The sequence below is a fragment of the Apodemus sylvaticus genome, chromosome 10 (genome assembly GCF_947179515.1).
Source record: "Apodemus sylvaticus chromosome 10, mApoSyl1.1, whole genome shotgun sequence".
NCBI lineage: Eukaryota > Metazoa > Chordata > Mammalia > Rodentia > Muridae > Apodemus > Apodemus sylvaticus.
In genome coordinates this window covers 81,587,792-81,606,716 of record NC_067481.1, presented here as the reverse complement: position 1 = coordinate 81,606,716, position 18,925 = coordinate 81,587,792, and the positions used below count along the sequence as shown (strand labels likewise).

Sequence of the window (18,925 nt, the reverse complement as noted above, 5' to 3'; positions counted from 1 at the left end):
CTCTGCCTTAACTTCCTTGAGTCCTGGGATTATAGGGATATATTTGCCCGGCTCCCAATTAAAAATCCTAACAATTGTCTTAGCTATATTTTTATGTTATATATAACACTCCCCCCCCAGCCCCCATAGAAGTGTTTGTGGACAGGCTTGCTACATAGCCATGCTGGCTCTGAACACAGATGTTCTCCTCTCAGCTTGTTTTCCTCTCCAGAGTGCTAGAATAACAAGCCTGTGTCACCACATGTATTTACAGATATTGCATAGTAGTAACTGGATGTATTATATGTACTCTATGCCAGACATACCTTATTGGACTTGAAGCCTTTCTTTCTGTGAGATAGGATCTCATTCTGTGACCCAGGCAGGCCTCAGACTGTACATGATCTTTTCTGTTGTAACTGTATGAGTGCTAGGATTATAGGCATGGCCATGCTTAGCTGAAGTTTCTAATAAGGTGAATTTTCAGATGTTTACATTGTAAATAAGAACATTTTTTACTGTGTATTATTTTAAAGTCATGATGAAACTGTTGGTAAGAACTTTTTCTGGCCAAGGCTTGGGGGAGGGAGCTGTTAAATAATTTGAATATTAGTGCTTATCTTGACTGTTATGGCTGATTTCAGATGCTAAAAGGTAAAAGATGTTTTTAGTTATTTGGCCTATCAAGTACATCATTTCTTAGTGGGTTGGTTCTCCCTAAATTTCTAAATTAAGATGCATATTACTAAAAGAAGCTTGCTCTAGTGACTGCCAGATACAGAAGTAAGTGAAAGTTTAGTTACATTATGCCTGGATTTAAATAGAATTACTTTGCTAAATACAGTTTAGTTAGTAGTTCTCAAAAGTATATAAATTTCTGGGGTTGCTAAGATGTCTGGGCTCTTCTAGAAGATACAGCTTCAGTTCTCAGCTCACACAAGACAGCTCGCAGCTGTTTGACTCCTGCTCCAGAGGATCCAACTTTCTGATCTCCAAGGGCACTGTGTATATAAAGTCTACATAAATACATCAGGCAGAACACCCATACATATAAACTATTCAAGATGCATAGATTTCTGACCTCGTCTTCATCAGTTTTACTTTCACTCAGTGTGATTCTGCTGCAGGACCATATAGGAGATACCAGTTTTTAGGGATAGTTCAAACAAAATTGTGTAGTCCTGTTATAAGAAGTTATTTTAACTTAGAAAGAATATAATTTACAAACTAAACAATGACTTTGGAGGATGTACAATTTGGGTAAGAGATCCAGATTCTTGTTGAAAATGTACGTATACTTGGAAGTGGTTTTTTAACTTTAGCTGCCCATTGTATAAGTTATCCATACTTTTTAATCTTTATCTCTTTTAGCCAGTTTCTTTAGTCGCCTGGCTGTAGCTTCCTTCTCACATTCCTGTTCTCTAATGGCCGCAGGCTTTGCTTTCTCAACTTAATAGTCACATTGCACTTGCCATTTCCTTATTTTTATTTTTCATTTTTTTTTAAACTTTCTTGAGAATAGGGTCTTTAGTTTAAGCAGGCCTCAATTACTGTGTAGTTGAGATGACCTCGAACTTCCAATCCTCCTGCCTTTGTCTTTCAAGTGCTACAGTTATAGATGGCAACCTCTTGGTTTTAGAAGTTGAGGGTGCAGTCGTCCAGGTTTCTCCTGTGCTTAGGCAGTCAGGAGCTCCTATAATTGCCATTTATCTGTGTTATACACATTGTTTCATTTCACTCTGAAATCTGTAGATAGAGTGCCAGATTAAGGAAATTGCTTAAAATTATGAATGGTAGCTGTTAGTAGGAATATATATGGTGCTTATTGTTATTTTTTATTTTTTTAAATTTATTTATTTTCTTTTATTCTTTATAGGGGCTGGGTCTCATAAAGTCTGGCCTTGCCTTAAATATGATAGCTGAGTCTGGTTCTGAAGTCCTGAACCTCCTGCTTCCAATTCTTAAGGGCTAAGATGGCAGACATATGCTCTGTTCCCCACATGATTTTCTTTTTGCCCAATGCTGGGGATTGAATCCAGGGCTTCATGCACATTAGAAAGGAGTACTCTGTCACTGACTATTTTGTCACTGTCGATATGTTGCCTAGGTTGACCTGAAACTTAGGGTTCTCCTACCCTGTCCTAACCAGTTACTGCCACTAACCCCAGTAGCCACAGTGGCAGCCCACTAACCCTATGCTTCTTTTATTTGATACTGTGTTTTAGAGACTGAGTCAAAGGACAGCTTGCAGGGTTTGTTTTTCTACCCTGGCGTTTAAATTCAGGCTTGATGGCCAGCACCTTTACCCGCTGAGCTGGGAACTACCTTTATTCTTTTTTTATTTGTTTGTGTATGGGGTTTTGGGGGGTGGGGCAGGAACAAGGTCTTGTTAAGTTTAGCTTTGGCTAGTTTGGAACTCACTATGTAGACCAGGCTGAGCTGGAACTCAAAGATCTGCCTCCCTGTGTCCAAGTGTTGGGATTAATGAATGGCCTGTGCCATTAGTGTAAACTGTGATCCTCTTTTTTTTTTCTGGTTAAAGAATAGGATCTGGGGCTGGAGAGATGGCTCAGAGGTTAAGAGCACTGACTGCTCTTCCAGAGGTCCTGAGTTTGATTCCCAGGAGCCACATGATGGCTCACAGCCATCTGTAATGGAATGTGATGCCTTCTGGTGTGTCTGAAAACAGCTACAGTATACTCATATATGCAAAATAAATAAATATTAAAAAATAAAAAGAATAGGGTCTCATGTACCCAGTCTGCCTTAAAGTTCACTAGTAGGCTGTGGGAAGAGAGTCTTGTACTCCCAAGTCTCGGAGCTTGGGAGTTCTGAGGAGAACACCACCATACCCAGTTTGTGTTGTGCTGCATATCCAAAGTTGTCTGCATGCCAGAGGGCATTTGGTCAGCTGGCCTGCATCCTGAGCCCCCCCCCCCCTTTTTTAAACTTACCTTTGTTTACTTACGTATCTTAGCTGCTCATGTGCATGCATGTAAGCATGGGCATGTAAGTATATATGTGCATGCCATGGTTTGTGTGGAAGTCAAAGAACAACTTATGGGATTCTGTTCTCTCCTGCCTTGAGTCCTGGGGATCAAATTCAGGTGTTCAGATTTGCTAGATAAGCCTTAATTTAAAAAACTTTGTTTTATTCCTCAAGAGCTTTGGTATAGTCTAGTATATATCTAGTTCCTGACCTGCTGGGGAGAACCTGTCAAAAAGAAAGAAAAAAAAATGGTTTTGGTGAAACTAAGATTAAGGTTATTTCCTTGGCATGGTGGTGATGACTGTGGTGGTGGTGGTTTTGGTGTACACCTTTAGTCCCAGCATTCAGGAGGCAGAGGTAGTCGGATTTCTGTGACTTCAAGGCCAGCATAGTCTACAGAGGAGCTTCCAAGACAGCCAGGGCTACACAGAGAAGCCCTATCTTGAGCCACCCTCCAGCTCTCCCCCCACCCCCGAAAAAAGAAGAACTGTGTGTGTGGTGGGGGGGCTTAAGGATTGCATTTAGGGTCTTAGACATGCTGAGTACATATCATGATTACATTTCTAGCTCAAGATAGTATTTTTTAATCTTTGTTTTTTAATTTATGTGTTTGAGTGTTTTGCCTGCATGTATGTCTGTGTACCATTTGTGTGACTGGTTCCCGTAGATGTCAGAAGAGGGTTTTGGATCACTGGGGATTAGAGTTATAAGTAGTTATAAGCCACCAGGTGAGTGCTGGAAATCAAATGCTGGTCCTCTGGAGGGAGCAGTCTGGGCTTTTAAATCTTGAGTCATTTTTCTAGTCCCAAGATTGGATTCTTTTAGAAACCTGTTTTTAATGTATTTTGGGGAGTGGGGTATCTAAATGGTGTGTTAATTGAAAGCACTATTTTCCCTACAACACTTTGGTAAATGACAGAATGTGTTTACACACCCATAAGCGAGCATATGCCTTCATACGTGCACACTTGTGCTTGCAGGTGCATATGGAGGCCAGATGACAATTTCAGGTGTCATTCTTCATGAGTCGTTTACTTTGTTTTAAAGTTTTAGCTTTGTTTTCAATTATATTCTCATGTGTGTGTCTGCACGTGAGTACAAGTGACAGTATAGGCCAGAGATGTTAGATCCTCTGGAGCTAGAATTATAGATTGTTGTTGAGCCACTTGACTTGGGTGCTGAAAACTGAACTTGGGACCCCTGGAAGAGCAGTAAGTGCCATATTTCTAGCCACCTGCCTTCTTTTTTTGAGACAGTCTTTTTCAATGGGCCGGGGTGCTTGCAGTTCAGACCAGGGTGGTTAGCTAGGAGCTCCATCTGCCTGTCTCCACTTCGCCAGTGCTGGATCATAGACGGTTCCAGGAGCAAACTCTGTTCTCTTATTGGTAAGGCAACACTTCTTCTACTAAGCAATGTCCCCAAATTGTGTTTCTGCAGTTAACTTTCTTTTCTCTTTTTGTTTTTGTTTTTGAGACAGGGTCTTACTAATGATAGCTCTTGGCTATCATATAGTACTGGAACTCCCAGTAGACCAGGCTGGCCTCAAACTAAAAGATATCTGCAAGTACTGGGATTAAAGACTTGTGTCTCTGCACCTGGCTTATTTTGAAATTTTCAATCATTGTAAAGTTTTTACCTAGGGTCTTTAATTTGTGTGTGTGTCTTGCCTCAGGATCTAATAGCTCAGGTTGGTTTGGAACATGAGAAGTAGGTAAGGATCACTGCGCTGAATATCCGACCTCTCTACTGAAATTATAGACATGCATCATTATACCCAGATAGTCGATAATTTTTAAAACTTTGCCCCAGTTTTAAATTAATTTTTTGTTTTATCAATCTTTGTTTTAAAAATACTTTTTAATCTTATATGTATGAATGTTTGTTTGTATGTATATATGTTTGCCATATGCATGCTTGGTGCTAAGTTGTCTAGCAGTAGCCAGTGGGGCTCCTTAGACATCTGTAAGCAACCATGAACCTGGGTTCTCTGCAAGAGCTGCAAGATGCTCTTAACCACTGAACCATTTCTCCATCCTGTCTTACCATTAAAAAGATATACTAAAAATTATGTGTATAGGCTGGGCAGTTATGATGCATACCTTTAATATCAGCACTTGGGGAGGTAGATTTCTGTGAGTTTGAGGCCAGCCTGGTCTTCAGAGTGAGTTCCAGGACAGCTGAAGCTACACAGAGAATCCCTGTCTTGGGGGCGGGGGGGGGGGGGGAGGGGGGGAAAGATAGGAAAAAAAAGTCTATCTAGTGTGGGTATATGCATGTGTGTGCCACTGCCTGAGGAGGCCACAAGTGTGAACTGCCTGGAGCTGGAGTTCAGGTAGTTGTGAGCTGCTGATAAGGGTAGTGTGATACCAGCTGGTCTCTGGAGAAACAGCACACATTCTTAACCTTGAGCCATCCCTCTAGCCCCTGCTCTCATCATTATTGATAGAATCTTTCCCTAAAATGTTCAGCATTAGGTTGAAAACATCATTCTCAGATGTGTTTGTACACATACCACATACCACATACCACACACACTAGATTTTTAAAGACATTTTCATTGTTGTTATGTATATGTGTGTGTTTGTATGAGTCCTCACTGTTCCACAGTGTATGTGGTGATGTCAAAGGACAACTTTGTGGCTTGGCTTCTGGAGATCATGTTCACATTGTCAGATTCTGAGCTGTCTCTCCAGTCTTATTTAAGATGAGCTCTTACTCTGTATCATACAGACTGACCTTCGGTTTACTATTCTTTTGTCCCCGTTTCCCCTCCAAAAAATGCTAGGATTAGAGTTGTGTTTGCATAATTGTGTCTTGAAATTTTTCCCACATTCTTTTTCTTTTCTTTTTTAATTTTAAAATTAAATTATTTATTTTATGTTACATGTAATTGTTTTGCCTGCATGTGTGTCTGAGCACATATACTCCTGGAACTGGTATGTTAGGGATGGTTGGGAACCACCTTGTGGGTTCTGGGAATGAAACCCAGGGCTTCTGCAAGAGCAACCAGTGCTCTTAACCACTGAGCCAACTCTCCAGGCTTGCCTGCCTGCTTTTCTTTTCTTTTCTTTTCTTTTCTTTTCTTTTCTTTTCTTTTCTTTTCTTTTCTTTTCTTTTCTTGTTTCTCTTTGTTTTTTCCTTTGTTGTTGTTGTTGTTGTTTCTTTTGCAATTTAAAAGAAAATATTTGTTTTTCTCATATATTATATCCTGACTGCAGTTTCTCCTCCCTTTTCCCCTCCCAGCCCTCTAACCCCATCCATTTCTTCCTTTCCATTCAGAAAAAAGCAGGCCTCCCATGGATATCAACCAAATACAGCATATAAAGTTGTAGTAAGTCTAGGTAATTCCCTGGTATTGTAGATAAATGAGGCAGCCTAATAGGAAAAGGGCTGATGTCAAAATGCTCTTAAGATGTCCAGCTCCTTTCTGCTAGTTGACTGCAACACACTCCTCTCTCTTTCGGGCTGGCTCCGTACTGCAGGCTGGCTCCGTACTGCAGGCTGGCTCTGGTCTGCAGAATTCGTTGGCAGGTGTCCTAAGACACTGGCGTTTCCCACATAGTGGGGTCTCCCGACATGATCTGTTCTTCACTTTCACAGCATCATGTAATAGCCTCTCTGGGCTTCCATGCTGGGACACCCCTAACATTCTGCTCAGCAACTTTCATGAGGCAAAAAGGATATTATACAAACTCCTTGTGTCCTGGTAAAGGCTGTAAAGTGGCCATGTGGGCGTGGCCAAAGCCACCAAGTTCTGCTGGTTGCTGGGACTGGAACTTGGCCCCCACTTCAATGACATTTACATTCAGATTTCTGTTGATGAGTCCCTTCACTGCTTTAGCTTTCCTTTTATTTTCACAAGTTGGAAGCTTAGCTTGGGGTGGGGTGATCTTGCCCTGAGGTTACCACCATGCCCTTTATTCCATTTTGCATCAGGCTTGTCTTTAAACTTTTTATTTCCTGGAGCATAATACTTGGCCAACAATGGGGCTGGAGAGATAGCTCAGCGGTTAAGAGCATCGACTGCTCTTCTGAAGGTCCTGAGTTCAAATCCCAGCAACCACATGGTGGCTCACAACCATCCGTAACAAGATCTGATACCTTCTTCTGGAGTGTCTGAAAACAGCTACAGTGTACTTACATGTAATAAATAAATAAATCTTTAAAAAAAAATACTTGGCCAACAAAACGTTTCCTGGTGTTCCTTTTCTTCTCAAGATGTACCTTTTGTAGATGTACCTTTTGTATTTCTCCTTGCCTCAATTGTTCCTTTTCATTGTAGGTCTGTGTAAGTGATTACTAATAACCACATGACATAGTCAGTGGTAGGCTGTCTTCAAATCTCCTCTGCCACTGTGATTAATCCTAATCTCTTCAATTTAGTGTCAGGCAGATTTTCAGGGCAAGGACAAAAAGCAGCCATATTTATTGCCAAAATAACACAAGAATGGTCTCTAGGCTACTTATTAATATTCTTCCCCTCTGAAACTTTTTTAGTGGTCCCCACAGTTCAAGTCATTGTAAGCACTATCACTTTCCATGCTTCTGCTAGGATGGCCCAATGAGCCCCATTCAGCATTCAACATGGCGTTCTAGTCTAAAATCCCAAAGTTTTGCATATTTTTCTAACAAACAGCACGATCAGGCCTGTCACAGCAGTACTGCAGTCTTCCAGACTTCTCTGAAAATTAAAGGTTACTTAGGGTTTATTATTTATTGTTATTTTATTATTATTATTATTACTGCTGCTGCTGCTCAGATGGAGTCTAGGTAGCACAAACTGGTCTTGAGCTCATGTAGCCAATCTCTGTGTGTGTATATATGTGCTTTTTTTTTTGTTAGAGAACCATTAAATACAAATAACACTGTTAAAGGTCCATTAAGTAACAATATGGATTTGGGGGATTGGGAGTAGAGAGATACAGGCAACAGTCAGGGTGGGCAGTGTGTGTCCAGTCCTTGCAGGGGCTCAGGCTACGGTCATCTGAGAGACTGGGCTGCGGCTGCTTATACAGGCCTTGCAGCTTGGCTCCTGGATGATATCCTCTGTGTTACTTGTGCAGTACTCCAAGAGCCCCTGGATTTTGCATCTTTCCTCTTGACTGTCCAATTCTAACAGTTCATCAGTGTTGACCTTATCTGGCGTATCTGATTCTGCCACAGTACAGCAGCTACTCCTGGTGTCTGTCCCATCTGTTTTTCCACGTCCAGCCTGTACTGTAGCTTCCAAGTTGTACTTGATAGTAACTTGTGCACTTGTTGTTTGTGCAGCCTAATGGTGCCGACCACGCCCATGCCCCCCCCCACACTAGAGCTTGTTCAGCACTCACTTGTCTAGCTGCTGTGCTGCCCTTGCCTGTGACCTTGATCCCCCATGTCTACTTTTTAGCCCTGTAGTTGTGTGTTGCTGGCTGTGTGGGTGGGTGCCCACGGAGGCCAGAGCTGTGGGATCTCCTGGAGCTGTGGGGTCTCCTGGAGCTGTGGGATCTCCTGGAGCTGTGGGATCTCCTGAAGCTGTAGGATCTCCTGGAGATGTGGGATCTCCTGGAGATGTGGGATCTCCTGGAGATGTGGGGCTTGAGCCACAGAGCTGAGACTCAGAGTCAGGTCCGCTGAGAAGAGCACCAACGCTCTTAGCCACCGAGCCATCTCTCCAACCCAGCCTGAGCCTCCTGATTCTGCCTCACAAGTTTTGGGATTTGATTATAGACATGTGTACCATGTCTAGCCTAAAATTATAATTAATATATTAACATAAGATTTTACATTTGAGAAAGTAAAGATTTATCATAACTAGGACAATATACTGTAACAAAATTGTTATATGGGCCACTGAAACTGGAAAGTCACATAGCTATATAAGGCTGCTGTACTTAAGAAATCCTAGAAGTGGACTTGAGTACCTACTTGAGGCCCACATGGTGTAGCGAAGTGACATGATTTATGAAGTTGTGTTTTTGTCTTTTGAGACAGGCTTCATGTAGCTTCCTAAGTCCTAGGATTCAGGTGCACTTCTATATATAACTGGTAATTCTATTTAAAGGGAATGGATATAATTTTGGTAAAATTTTTTATTGCATTTAGGTACTATTGAATTAATTTCATTTGTCCGGATTAAATATTGACTTAACCAAAATCTTACAAAGAACTGTGAAGCAAAACAAGCTTGCTTCACACTTTGCTGTCTTTATAACTTAGTCTGTCACTGGTTTTAAGACCATTGTGTGTGTGTGTGTGTGTTTATGTGTGTGAAGGGGCATATGTGTTGGAGCCGAAGGTCATCCTCAGGTGTTATTCTCAGAGCTGTTGATTTTTTCTTTATTATTTTTTCTGTTTTTTCTTTTCTTTTTTTTTTTCCCTGTCTTGTCTTTTGAGACAGGGTTTCGGTGGACCCAAGACCTACTAATTAGGCTAGGCTAGCAGGCCAACCAGCTCCAGGGATCTACCTGTTTCCTCCTGCGTTTGGATTATATACATACCATTACACCCAGTGTTTTCTTCGGAACTAGAGATTGAACTCAGGTCTTCATGCTTCTGCAGTTTTAGTTTACTGACTGAGGTATCTTCTCAGTACCTGAAGAGGTGGTATCTGAACACATCTGCTTGAAATAAAATAAATCTGGATATTATTTAAATGGTTAAACATTTTTTTCCTGTTGTAGGTGGGGAGGGGGCTTCATTTTTGCCTTCCGTTGACCTCTTTGCTAAAACGGTAGTTTGGTACATCCAGAGTACTTGGACTAATTCAGGTAACTCTCTTGAGCTTTTCTCTGAGTGATTAGTTTCTTCCAACTCCTATGCTTACTTATAGATTATAATACCTTTGCATTTTTGTATTTTTGTGTATAACTTTTAAAAGAATCCCTTCAATAAAAAAAAAAAAGAATCCCTTCCTACATTTACTTCTTGGCTAAAAGAATTTAGGGGAACAATGGAGAATTATACTCTGCTGAAGTGCTCTGAACAGAGGGAAAATAATTAATTTGAGGTCAGAAATGAGTTGATTGAGGGTGCTGGTAAGTTCATGCAGATGCCATCATTAAAAGGAATAAACTGAACTTTCCAGAGGCAAGCATTAGAAATACAAGAGGAACTAGTAGGGACACATGCCTATAATTCAGCACTGAGAAGTCCGTGTGTTAAAAGCCAGCTTGGGCTACATGGTGAGTCCCAGGTAAACCTGGGGTACAATACTCAGCCTTAAAAAACTCAAAATTACAAAACTAAGTCCAGAAATATACCTAGCTTAAAATAGTCGTTGGTAAACATTTCAGTTAGGTTTCAAGTTTTTTTCCAGGAAAGTAATTTTTCGATTGTGTTTCTGAGCTTAACCCAGGAAAGAATGTGTGTTTAAGTATAAGACTGATTAGCAATACTAGAAATTGTGAGCAAAATCATGAATAATACTCCTATATCTTAAATGGGATCCAAAACCTAGAATGAAATAAACCATGTCCTGCTTTTGGATTTTGGAGACAGGGTCTCACTATATAGCCCACTCAGACCACAGAAGATCTTCCTGTTTCCACTTGACCTAGTCTGGGCTAACTGGTGTGCTGTCAGTCACAGTTCATGCCACTTTGATACCATCATTACTCCCAGAAGTGATAGGGATTTGTTTGTTTATTGGTTTGTTTGAGAGTCGTTTATGAACTTTGGACCCTCTTGCTATCACTTCCCAAGTATGCTAGGATTACTAGTGTAAGCCAGGTACGTTTCACCATGCCCAGCATTTGCATTGCTGGGACTAGAACCCAGGGCTTTTTTGATCATGCTACAGAAGTCCTCTACCAACTGAGCTACATCCCTAAACTCCTAGACTGATGTCTCTAGTCCTGACAAAAAAAAGTGTTAAACACCAATCTTCATTTCCTCCTTTAACTTTGGTACCTGTTCAAAAGAGTCAGTTTTGAAAACAATTTTAAGATAATTATAGCCACAGGAAGTGCAAAGTCAGTACAGAGGTTTCTTGGATCCTTATCTACTTTTCCCTCACAAATTATTTTTATTTACTTATTTTGTGTGGTGCTGGAGATCTATGCCAGGCATGCCCAGGCAATCAGTAAGCTATAACCTATGGTGTGTGTGTGTGTGTGTGTGTGTGTGTGTGTGTGTGTGTGTGTTGGAGGAGGTGGTGGTGGGGTGGATAGAAACTTGCAATATAGTTAAGATTTCTTGGAATCTAGATTCTCCTATCTTAGTCCTCCATGTGCCATCATGTCTGGCAGATTTTTTGAGCAGAAGTTGAATCTCTTGGGCCTAGCACATACCCTGCCACTCAGCTGTGTCCCTGTCAGAATCTTTCTGTGGTAATTAAAGACTAAAGATGGGATGGGCTAGAATGAGTCACCAATGTCTTAGTGCTATGCCACACATGGAGAAGATACTCAGCATACCTCCTAGTTCTTGGAGCGTTTGCAAGCATTTGTTCCCCCTCACCCCCTCACCCCCCACAAGGTTTCTGGCCTCGAACTCAGAAATCCACCTGCCTCTGCCTCCCAAGTGCTGGGATTAAAGGTGTGTGCCACTACTGTCCGGCTACAAAGCAGTAGTTTTAAGAAGAAGCTCATGCAGCTGGGTGGTGGTGGTGCACACCTGTAATCCCAGCACTCTGGGAGGCAGAGGCAGGCGGATTTCTGAGTTCTAGGCCAGCCTGGTCTACAGAGTGAGTTCCAGGACAGCCAGAGCTATACAGAGAAACCCTGTCTCAGAAAAACCAGATCCAAAAAAAAAAAAAAAAAGAAGAAGAAGCTCATGCAAGATTCCATTCCACCTTTCCTTTGCACTCTTGTTCATTTCCCTCTGCTGAGGTTGCTCCTTGATGTAAGACATAAATGTCTTCTTTAGAAAATCCTAAGCAACCGTGCTTATGAAAAGTTCAGATTATGCAACATTTTGGTGTCTTAGGTAATGGCTATCAGTTTTAGGATTAGTTAAAAATAAGTATGTGTCTGCGTGGGGTAGGGGTTCTCAGGTATCTTGAGACTGACCTTGAATTCCCATCATCCTGCTTCACCTCCCAAGAAGAAACACTCATGTCTGCTTATCTATATATACATGATACAGATGCACTGTTGAGTATTACGCTCACTGCTAGTAGACATGGATTTTGATTTAATCATAGTGTAGCTGTTGAAACTGGTTTTATAACTATTGTCTCAACTGTCCATGAGAGGCGACAACCTGATGACTGAGATAAGTGAGATGTGTTAACCCTCATTTCTTAAAGGGTTTATTTTTCTGGTTCTTCGAGGTAATTTTGTAATTATTTAAATATTTTTGGGGTCAGGAAGATGTTTCAGTGATTAAGAGCACTTACTGCTGTTACAGAGGACCTGAGTTGTTTCCTTAAAGCCCACCGTAAGCTGCTTAAAACTTGTGCGGCACCAGCTCCAGGGTATCCGACACCTGTCCTCCTCAGACACCAACATGCGTATGTGCATTACCTCCACCCTCCAGTTAAAATGAATTAAAACATTAAAAAAAATTCAATCTAGATATAAGTAAAGTCTAAAAGTATTTAAATGAAGGAAAAATTTTGCCTAATATTTGTTGATGATTTTGTTGAGGATTACTAGAATCCATAAGCTCAGAACTTTGTTTTATACGTGCAAAACTAAAATTTACACTTGATAAGATCTCTGCAAACTGCACTGTAGATTGCCTGGGTGTGGTGGGGTGTGCTTGTCATCCCAGCATTTATGGGGCAGAGGCAGGAGGATCTAAGTTTAAGGCCAGCTGATACCACATAGCAATTTCTAAGCTATCCTGGAATACATAGTGAAGCATAATTTCATAAAGTAAACAAAATCATTAAGATTATTATGTCTTAAATTCTCCAGTCTAAAGATTTATTAGTTTTTAGAGAGGATCATGAAAGGATCCTATCTTTTTTGTTTGGTTGTTTTTTGGTTTTTAGGGGTTTTTTTTTGGTTTTGATTTTGATACAGGATCTTTCTCTATAGTCTTGGCTGTCCTAGAACTTGATACATAGATTAGGCTAGCCTTGAACTCACAAAAATCCTCCTGTCTCTGCTTCCTGATTGCTAAGATTAAAGGTATGAGCCACCATAGTGGGCCAAAGATTTATTTTTAACAAGTTATTCTGAACCTTTTGAAGAACATTTAAGAGGATAAGAACATAAAACACAGAAACAAATGGGCAAAAAAAACCCCAAAAATTTGTTCTTTGCAAAAACTGATGTATAGAAAACATTTTCTTATAATTTATAGGGTTCTACAAGACCTGATAGCCTGCCTCTGACTGTGGGTTCTCTGTAACTTTGCCTTCTAAGACTGGCATCAGCATTGTCTTGTGCTAGATGCTGCCATCTCAGTGTTTTTTTTTTTTAAAGTATGCATGCTAACATACTGAGATACTTGGAATATGGTTTTGTTTTTATGCAAAGGCAATGAATACAGCAAATTTAACTGAAAGTTTCTTTATTTTAACCAAGTTACATTAAGTCAGTTGCATTTCCAGGTTTGTCTGAGAAACAGTTCTTATTTTCTGCTCATCCCCTTACTACTGAAGCTGGGATCTATCTATAATGCATACTGGCTATATAACTGGTTTGCTTACACTTGAACATACTGCTTTTCTTTTATTCTTTTCTTTCCTTTTTCCCTTTGAGACAAGAGGCTTTGGATGTGTTGTACAAGTTGGCTTTTAACTCAGAATCCTTTGTCACACCCTCCTGGGTACTGCCACTGCAGATATGTGCTACTCTGCCCAGCTGAAATGATTTCTGAACGTAGTATGTGACCTTAAAAAGTGAAACTCAGGGACACTGAAAGGATGAGTCTGCAGTTAAGAGCACAGACTAATCTTCTGGAGCTGGGTTCAGTCTCCAGCAGATCACAATAGTCTTTAACTCCATTCCTGGGGATTCTCTTCTGGCTTCTTCTGAAGGCACTACACTTATGGTATATATAGATGATATTCATGGAGCCAAAATACCAGTATATGCAGAGTAATAAAAAACAAACTTTGAAACCATGCAGCTCTGTGACTGTCAGCATTGAAAATAATTTGAACATCTCAATTCTGTGCTGTTCAAACTGACCTGGAACTTGAGGTCTTCCTGCCGTAGCCATGAGTACAGAGATTACAGACAGGTACTGCCATCCTGCCTTTTATTAAGCTTTTGAAAGATTTTATGACCAGAGGAAAATGATTACATCTACTATATGGGTGCATTTACAGGAAAATGTACATGGTCCAGTGAGTTTAATACCACATGGCATCTCACATTAATCTGTCTGATAACAGTTCCATGTTATGCAAAGCCACTTAGTCTGGCATTGTCTAGGGTAACCATTTATTTGGGTTATTTCTAGTTTTCTCTAAAATGTAGAATCAAAAGAAATGGAGATTTTTGTTACTTCGGAGACAGCAGTAGTATATTTTAGATTCTTGTTGTATAGATGTGTACAAAGTTGTTTACATTTAAGATGTTGAGTTACAGATACCAACTCACTAGCTTCCTTTTGTTCTTCCATTTCCTTCAAAGGTTTGGGCCCCATGGGATCCCTGTGACAGTATTTCCCAAAAGGGAATGTAAGGACAAACCGGACGCCATGCAGCTCCAAAGTAACACATTCCAAGAAGGGATAGATGTGAAGCGGGAAGTGAATGGTGCTGTTCCCGATGACCTTTCTCCTGTTCCTCCTGAGCGCCTGTGGACTTCCAAACCACCTCCTCTCTTCCACGAAGGAGCACCTTATCCTCCCCCCTTGTTTATCAGGGACACTTATAACCAATCAATACCTCAGCCGCCGCCTCGGAAAATTAAGCGACCCAAACGAAAAATGTACAGGGAAGAACCCACTTCAATAATGAATGCGATTAAGCTACGGCCCAGGCAGGTTCTGTGTGATAAGTGTAAAAACAGTGTTGTTGCAGAAAAGAAGGAAATTAGGAAAGGTAGCAGTGACTCTTCTAGGTATGAAGATAAAAAGCGGAGAAATGACAGTGTAGCTACTGTGAACAAAAAACTGAAAACTGACCCTAAAGTGGATGGGAAAAACCAAACCGAAGGCCAGAGAAGGAGCACTGTGGTGAGGGTCTCCAGTGTCACTCACAGCAGGGGCAGAGTCGTCAAGGTTTCTGCTCAGGCAAATACATCAAAAGCTCAGTTAAATACCAAGAAAGTGCTCCAGAGCAAGAACATGGATCACGCAAAAGCTCGGGAAGTATTGAAAATTGCCAAAGAAAAGGCACAGAAGAAGCAAAGTGAAACCTCCACTTCCAAAAACGCACACTCGAAAGTCCATTTCACACGTCGGTATCAGAATCCTAGCTCAGGTTCTCTCCCACCTCGAGTGCGTTTAAAACCACAAAGGTACCGGAACGAAGAAAATGACTCTTCTCTGAAGACGGGACTGGAGAAAATTCGGAGTGGCAAGCTGGCCCCTAAGCCGCAGTCTCGATGCACCTCCACCCGCTCAGCAGGTGAGGCCCCTTCAGAAAAACCGAGTCCCTCAGAAGGCCCGGAAGAGTCTGCCAGTGAGGGTCAGGACACAAGCAGAGTGCATGTGCCTGGTGAGCAGGAGGAACTGCGAATGTTGGGCAAAAAGGGCAGCAAAAGCAGTCTGTCTGTTTACCTGACCCTAGATGAAGAGAAATCTGACTCCTCCAGTGCTTCAGTATGTAGCATTGATAGCATGGATGATTTGAAATCCTCCAACTCTGAGTGTAGCTCTTCTGAGAGCTTTGTTTTTCCTCCAGGCTGTATGCATGCACCTTCTGCCTCTTCTACTTCCTCTACTTCCTCCTCTTCAAAGGAAGAGAAAAGCCTCCGTAATTCTTTGAAAATGAAAATCTTTTCCAAAAATGTCTCTAAATGTATCACACCAGATGGCAGGACCATATGTGTAGGGGACATTGTTTGGGCCAAGATATATGGCTTCCCATGGTGGCCAGCCCGTATTCTTACCATCACTGTAAGCAGGAAAGATAGCGGCCTTTTAGCCCGGCAGGAGGCCCGTATTTCATGGTTTGCATCTCCAACAACATCTTCCCTTGCCCTCTCACAACTCGCCCCTTTTCTAGAAAACTTCCAGTTACGGTTTAATAAGAAGAGAAAGGGTCTGTATCGCAGGGCTATCACAGAGGCAGCTAAGGCTGCTAAGCAGCTGACCCCTGAGGTGCGGGCTTTGTTGACACAATTTGAAACGTGAACATGGACAGTAAGGTAGGCGAGAACCACTGGAGCGATTGCAGATCCCTGGCTAGCTAGGAATCATTTCCACCAGCTAGCTTGGCCAAACTGGAGAGAAATTGCACTCAGTTGGCTTTTTATACGTAATATATAGCCATTTTTAGACTAAGCTTAAAAGTGAAATGTGCTTCAAATTTTCTCTTAAAGAAGTAGGACTTTAGGAATATTTTCCAGTTTTGAAATCTAAAATCATCCTAAGGCATAGAAGCCATAGCTTCAAATGAAACAATTTTTGCAGGGACTGTTAATTGCCATTTGTAGCTATTGTGTGTGTATGTATGCATACATACATACACATGTACATACACATGTATAAACTATTTTCTGTCACCATGTGACATGGGTTGCATATTTGGGGTTTTAGTAAGGGCTGGAGCTCGGGGAACAGTTGTTATTCAATGATTACTTGTTTTATCTAGTGAACACTTAGACTTTCTATGCACATAAGGGTATAAACATTTGATATTGGGTGTTTGACAAACTGCGATGCTTGCTATGACAAATTGGTATGCTTGCTGTTTAGTTATAGACCAGGCTATATACAATGCCCAGGATTTGGGATTAAAGCTATTAAGACTGGACAGGTTTGGTCAGCACTTTCCTGTCCAGTGAGGTTGTAAAACAGACTGTCAGATATTTGGTTGGGAAGTTTAGATAGGTTTTATTTGGGGTATATAAATAATTGAGGGAAAATTTAGTCAGATTTCTCCTGGCTGGCTGTTTCTAAATTCTTAGGACAGACCCTAGCAATTTACACTTTGTGAATTAATGTCATGTGTAATTGTTGCATTTTGGATGTAACTAACTTGATAGTTTTTCAGAAGCATTTTCCGTTTAAGGTAATCTGTTTGCAGGTCAGAAAATGAGAAATGTAATTGTATAATGCATTGAAATGTAAAAAAAAAAAAGCTGTAAATAAAATCAACTAAATCCAAATTATTTGTGTGTGTTTCTCAAAAAGCTTTGAACAGTTTCAAAATAGTAGAAAATTATTCTTTGTAATAGGGATTAGAAAAAGTGAGAAATTAAACTTTTTTTTTTATTTGCCCTATCAGGGAACATTATTGGCAAATAGACAAAATTCAAATAACTGGAGGTACAGTGAGCCTCTATAGTAATGCCATCTGATAGAACTCTAGTTCCTATCAACCACTCGAGTGATTTTAATTTTTTTCCCCCAGTTTTAGCTTTAATAAATTGTCATGCTTTTAAAAATTAGGTAATTGGTTTGCTCTCTGGTCTTCTGCCTCAGACATCACTGCTTGATGGGCTTACTAATCTAATCCTATTCTACATGGTCCACCTGTCCCTAAGATGCTGTTTTTTAAGAGTCTCACTATGTCACTTTGGCTGGCTTGGCTGATTTCAGGTTCAGAGCCTGCCTGACTTTGCCTCCTGAGTGCCTGCAGAGGCAAGGTCATCTCCAACATTAAGTTGCTTCCAAGCCTTTTGCTTTCTTAAGTTTAATAGAGTTTCAGTTTGGTACTTACTTGAGATACAAAAAGATAAACTTGTGGATTTCTAAAATAATCCAGTGTGATATGTTACTTACTACATAATTAATAATAAAGATAATGAAATTTGGAAATGAGCTTCCTTAAGTTTGATACCTAATTATTTCTGGGAAAGAAAATAGAATTTCTTCTGGGGAACTTAGTCAATGCTTTTTGATTTTAATAAACACACAATAAAAAAATGCATATTCTTTCCTGCAAACAGAAACTAATCTGATTACTACAGGCTGAAAGCTCATGGCGTGATGGAAGGTTTATAAGGGAAACAGCTTTCTAGGTTTTCTGAATAACTTTAGAGTACTTGTTTATCTTTGAAAATTTGATTTATACAAGAGTCATCTAAAAAGTAATTTGAAGTGTGTGATCTGGGCTGTTGTAGTGACTTTGAAAGTGGGTGTTGCTAACATAGTCAGATTTTTTTGGCAATGTATCTTTATGGCATAAACCATTTGTCCTATTTCAGAAACTACACGGGAAAATATAATCTGTGATTGTGGAGTATGGAAATAACACTCAGCCAGGAGTGAGGACGTGCTCTAGTGATCCTGTCATTTGGGAGGTGGAGGCAAGAGGATTGAGTGACTTTGAGATCGACCAGGGTACATAATGGATTCCCATTCAGAAAATAAAGATGTATTTGGCTCTGTGTGTTGGTCCATGCCTTTAGCCCTAGCATGTCATGCTCTGAGTTTGAGGCCAATCTGATCTATGGAGTGAGTGCTAGACCAGACAGGGCTATATAGTGAGATACTATTTTTAAAAATATTCCAGTAGAATTTTCCAAGCAAGGTGACCATTTGATATCTACTGCACCTGGAGATACAAAGTTTTCTCTGAGAAGATAAAAGGCATCCTAAGTATGGGAATAAACCAAATGGGCTTTTTTCTTTTGGTTTTGTTTGGTCTCTCTCTTCAGAGAGAATTGACTTAGTCAAATTCCCAATGTACAAAAAGCAGCTAAAAGACAAGGGTGAGCAAGGGCAGAAACACATAGGAGAGCCGTCAGGATGGTGTCCGTAGAACTTTAAACCTCATGTCTCCCTCTTCATTTGTCAGAGCTTAGAAATCCTCAAGTAGACTGGTCTTTTAGAAGAAAGGTGTCCCTTAGAATCGAAGGGTTTCGATTCTAGTTTATTCCCACAGAACAGAAGACCTGTATAGGATTTGCTATCTAAAGTCAGATTTAATGGTGTGTCCCCAAGTGTTTGTTTCAAGTATAC

At 40.6% G+C, this 18,925-nt stretch overlaps 1 protein-coding gene across 12 annotated transcripts in view; it reads left to right on the top strand.

The window, feature by feature from the left end:
* The window catches only part of Pwwp2a (PWWP domain containing 2A), a 37,170-nt gene that overhangs the window by 5,257 nt on the left and 12,988 nt on the right, over positions 1-18,925 (top strand). For 4 of the 12 annotated variants that reach the window (XM_052193901.1, XM_052193906.1, XM_052193904.1 and 1 more), the window contains one exon: positions 14,482-17,127. In XM_052193901.1, the coding sequence (XP_052049861.1) occupies positions 14,482-16,150 (1,669 nt within the window). In that variant the 3' untranslated portion in view covers positions 16,151-17,127. The other 8 variants (XR_007979673.1, XR_007979674.1, XM_052193903.1 and 5 more) reach the window with 6 other exon arrangements.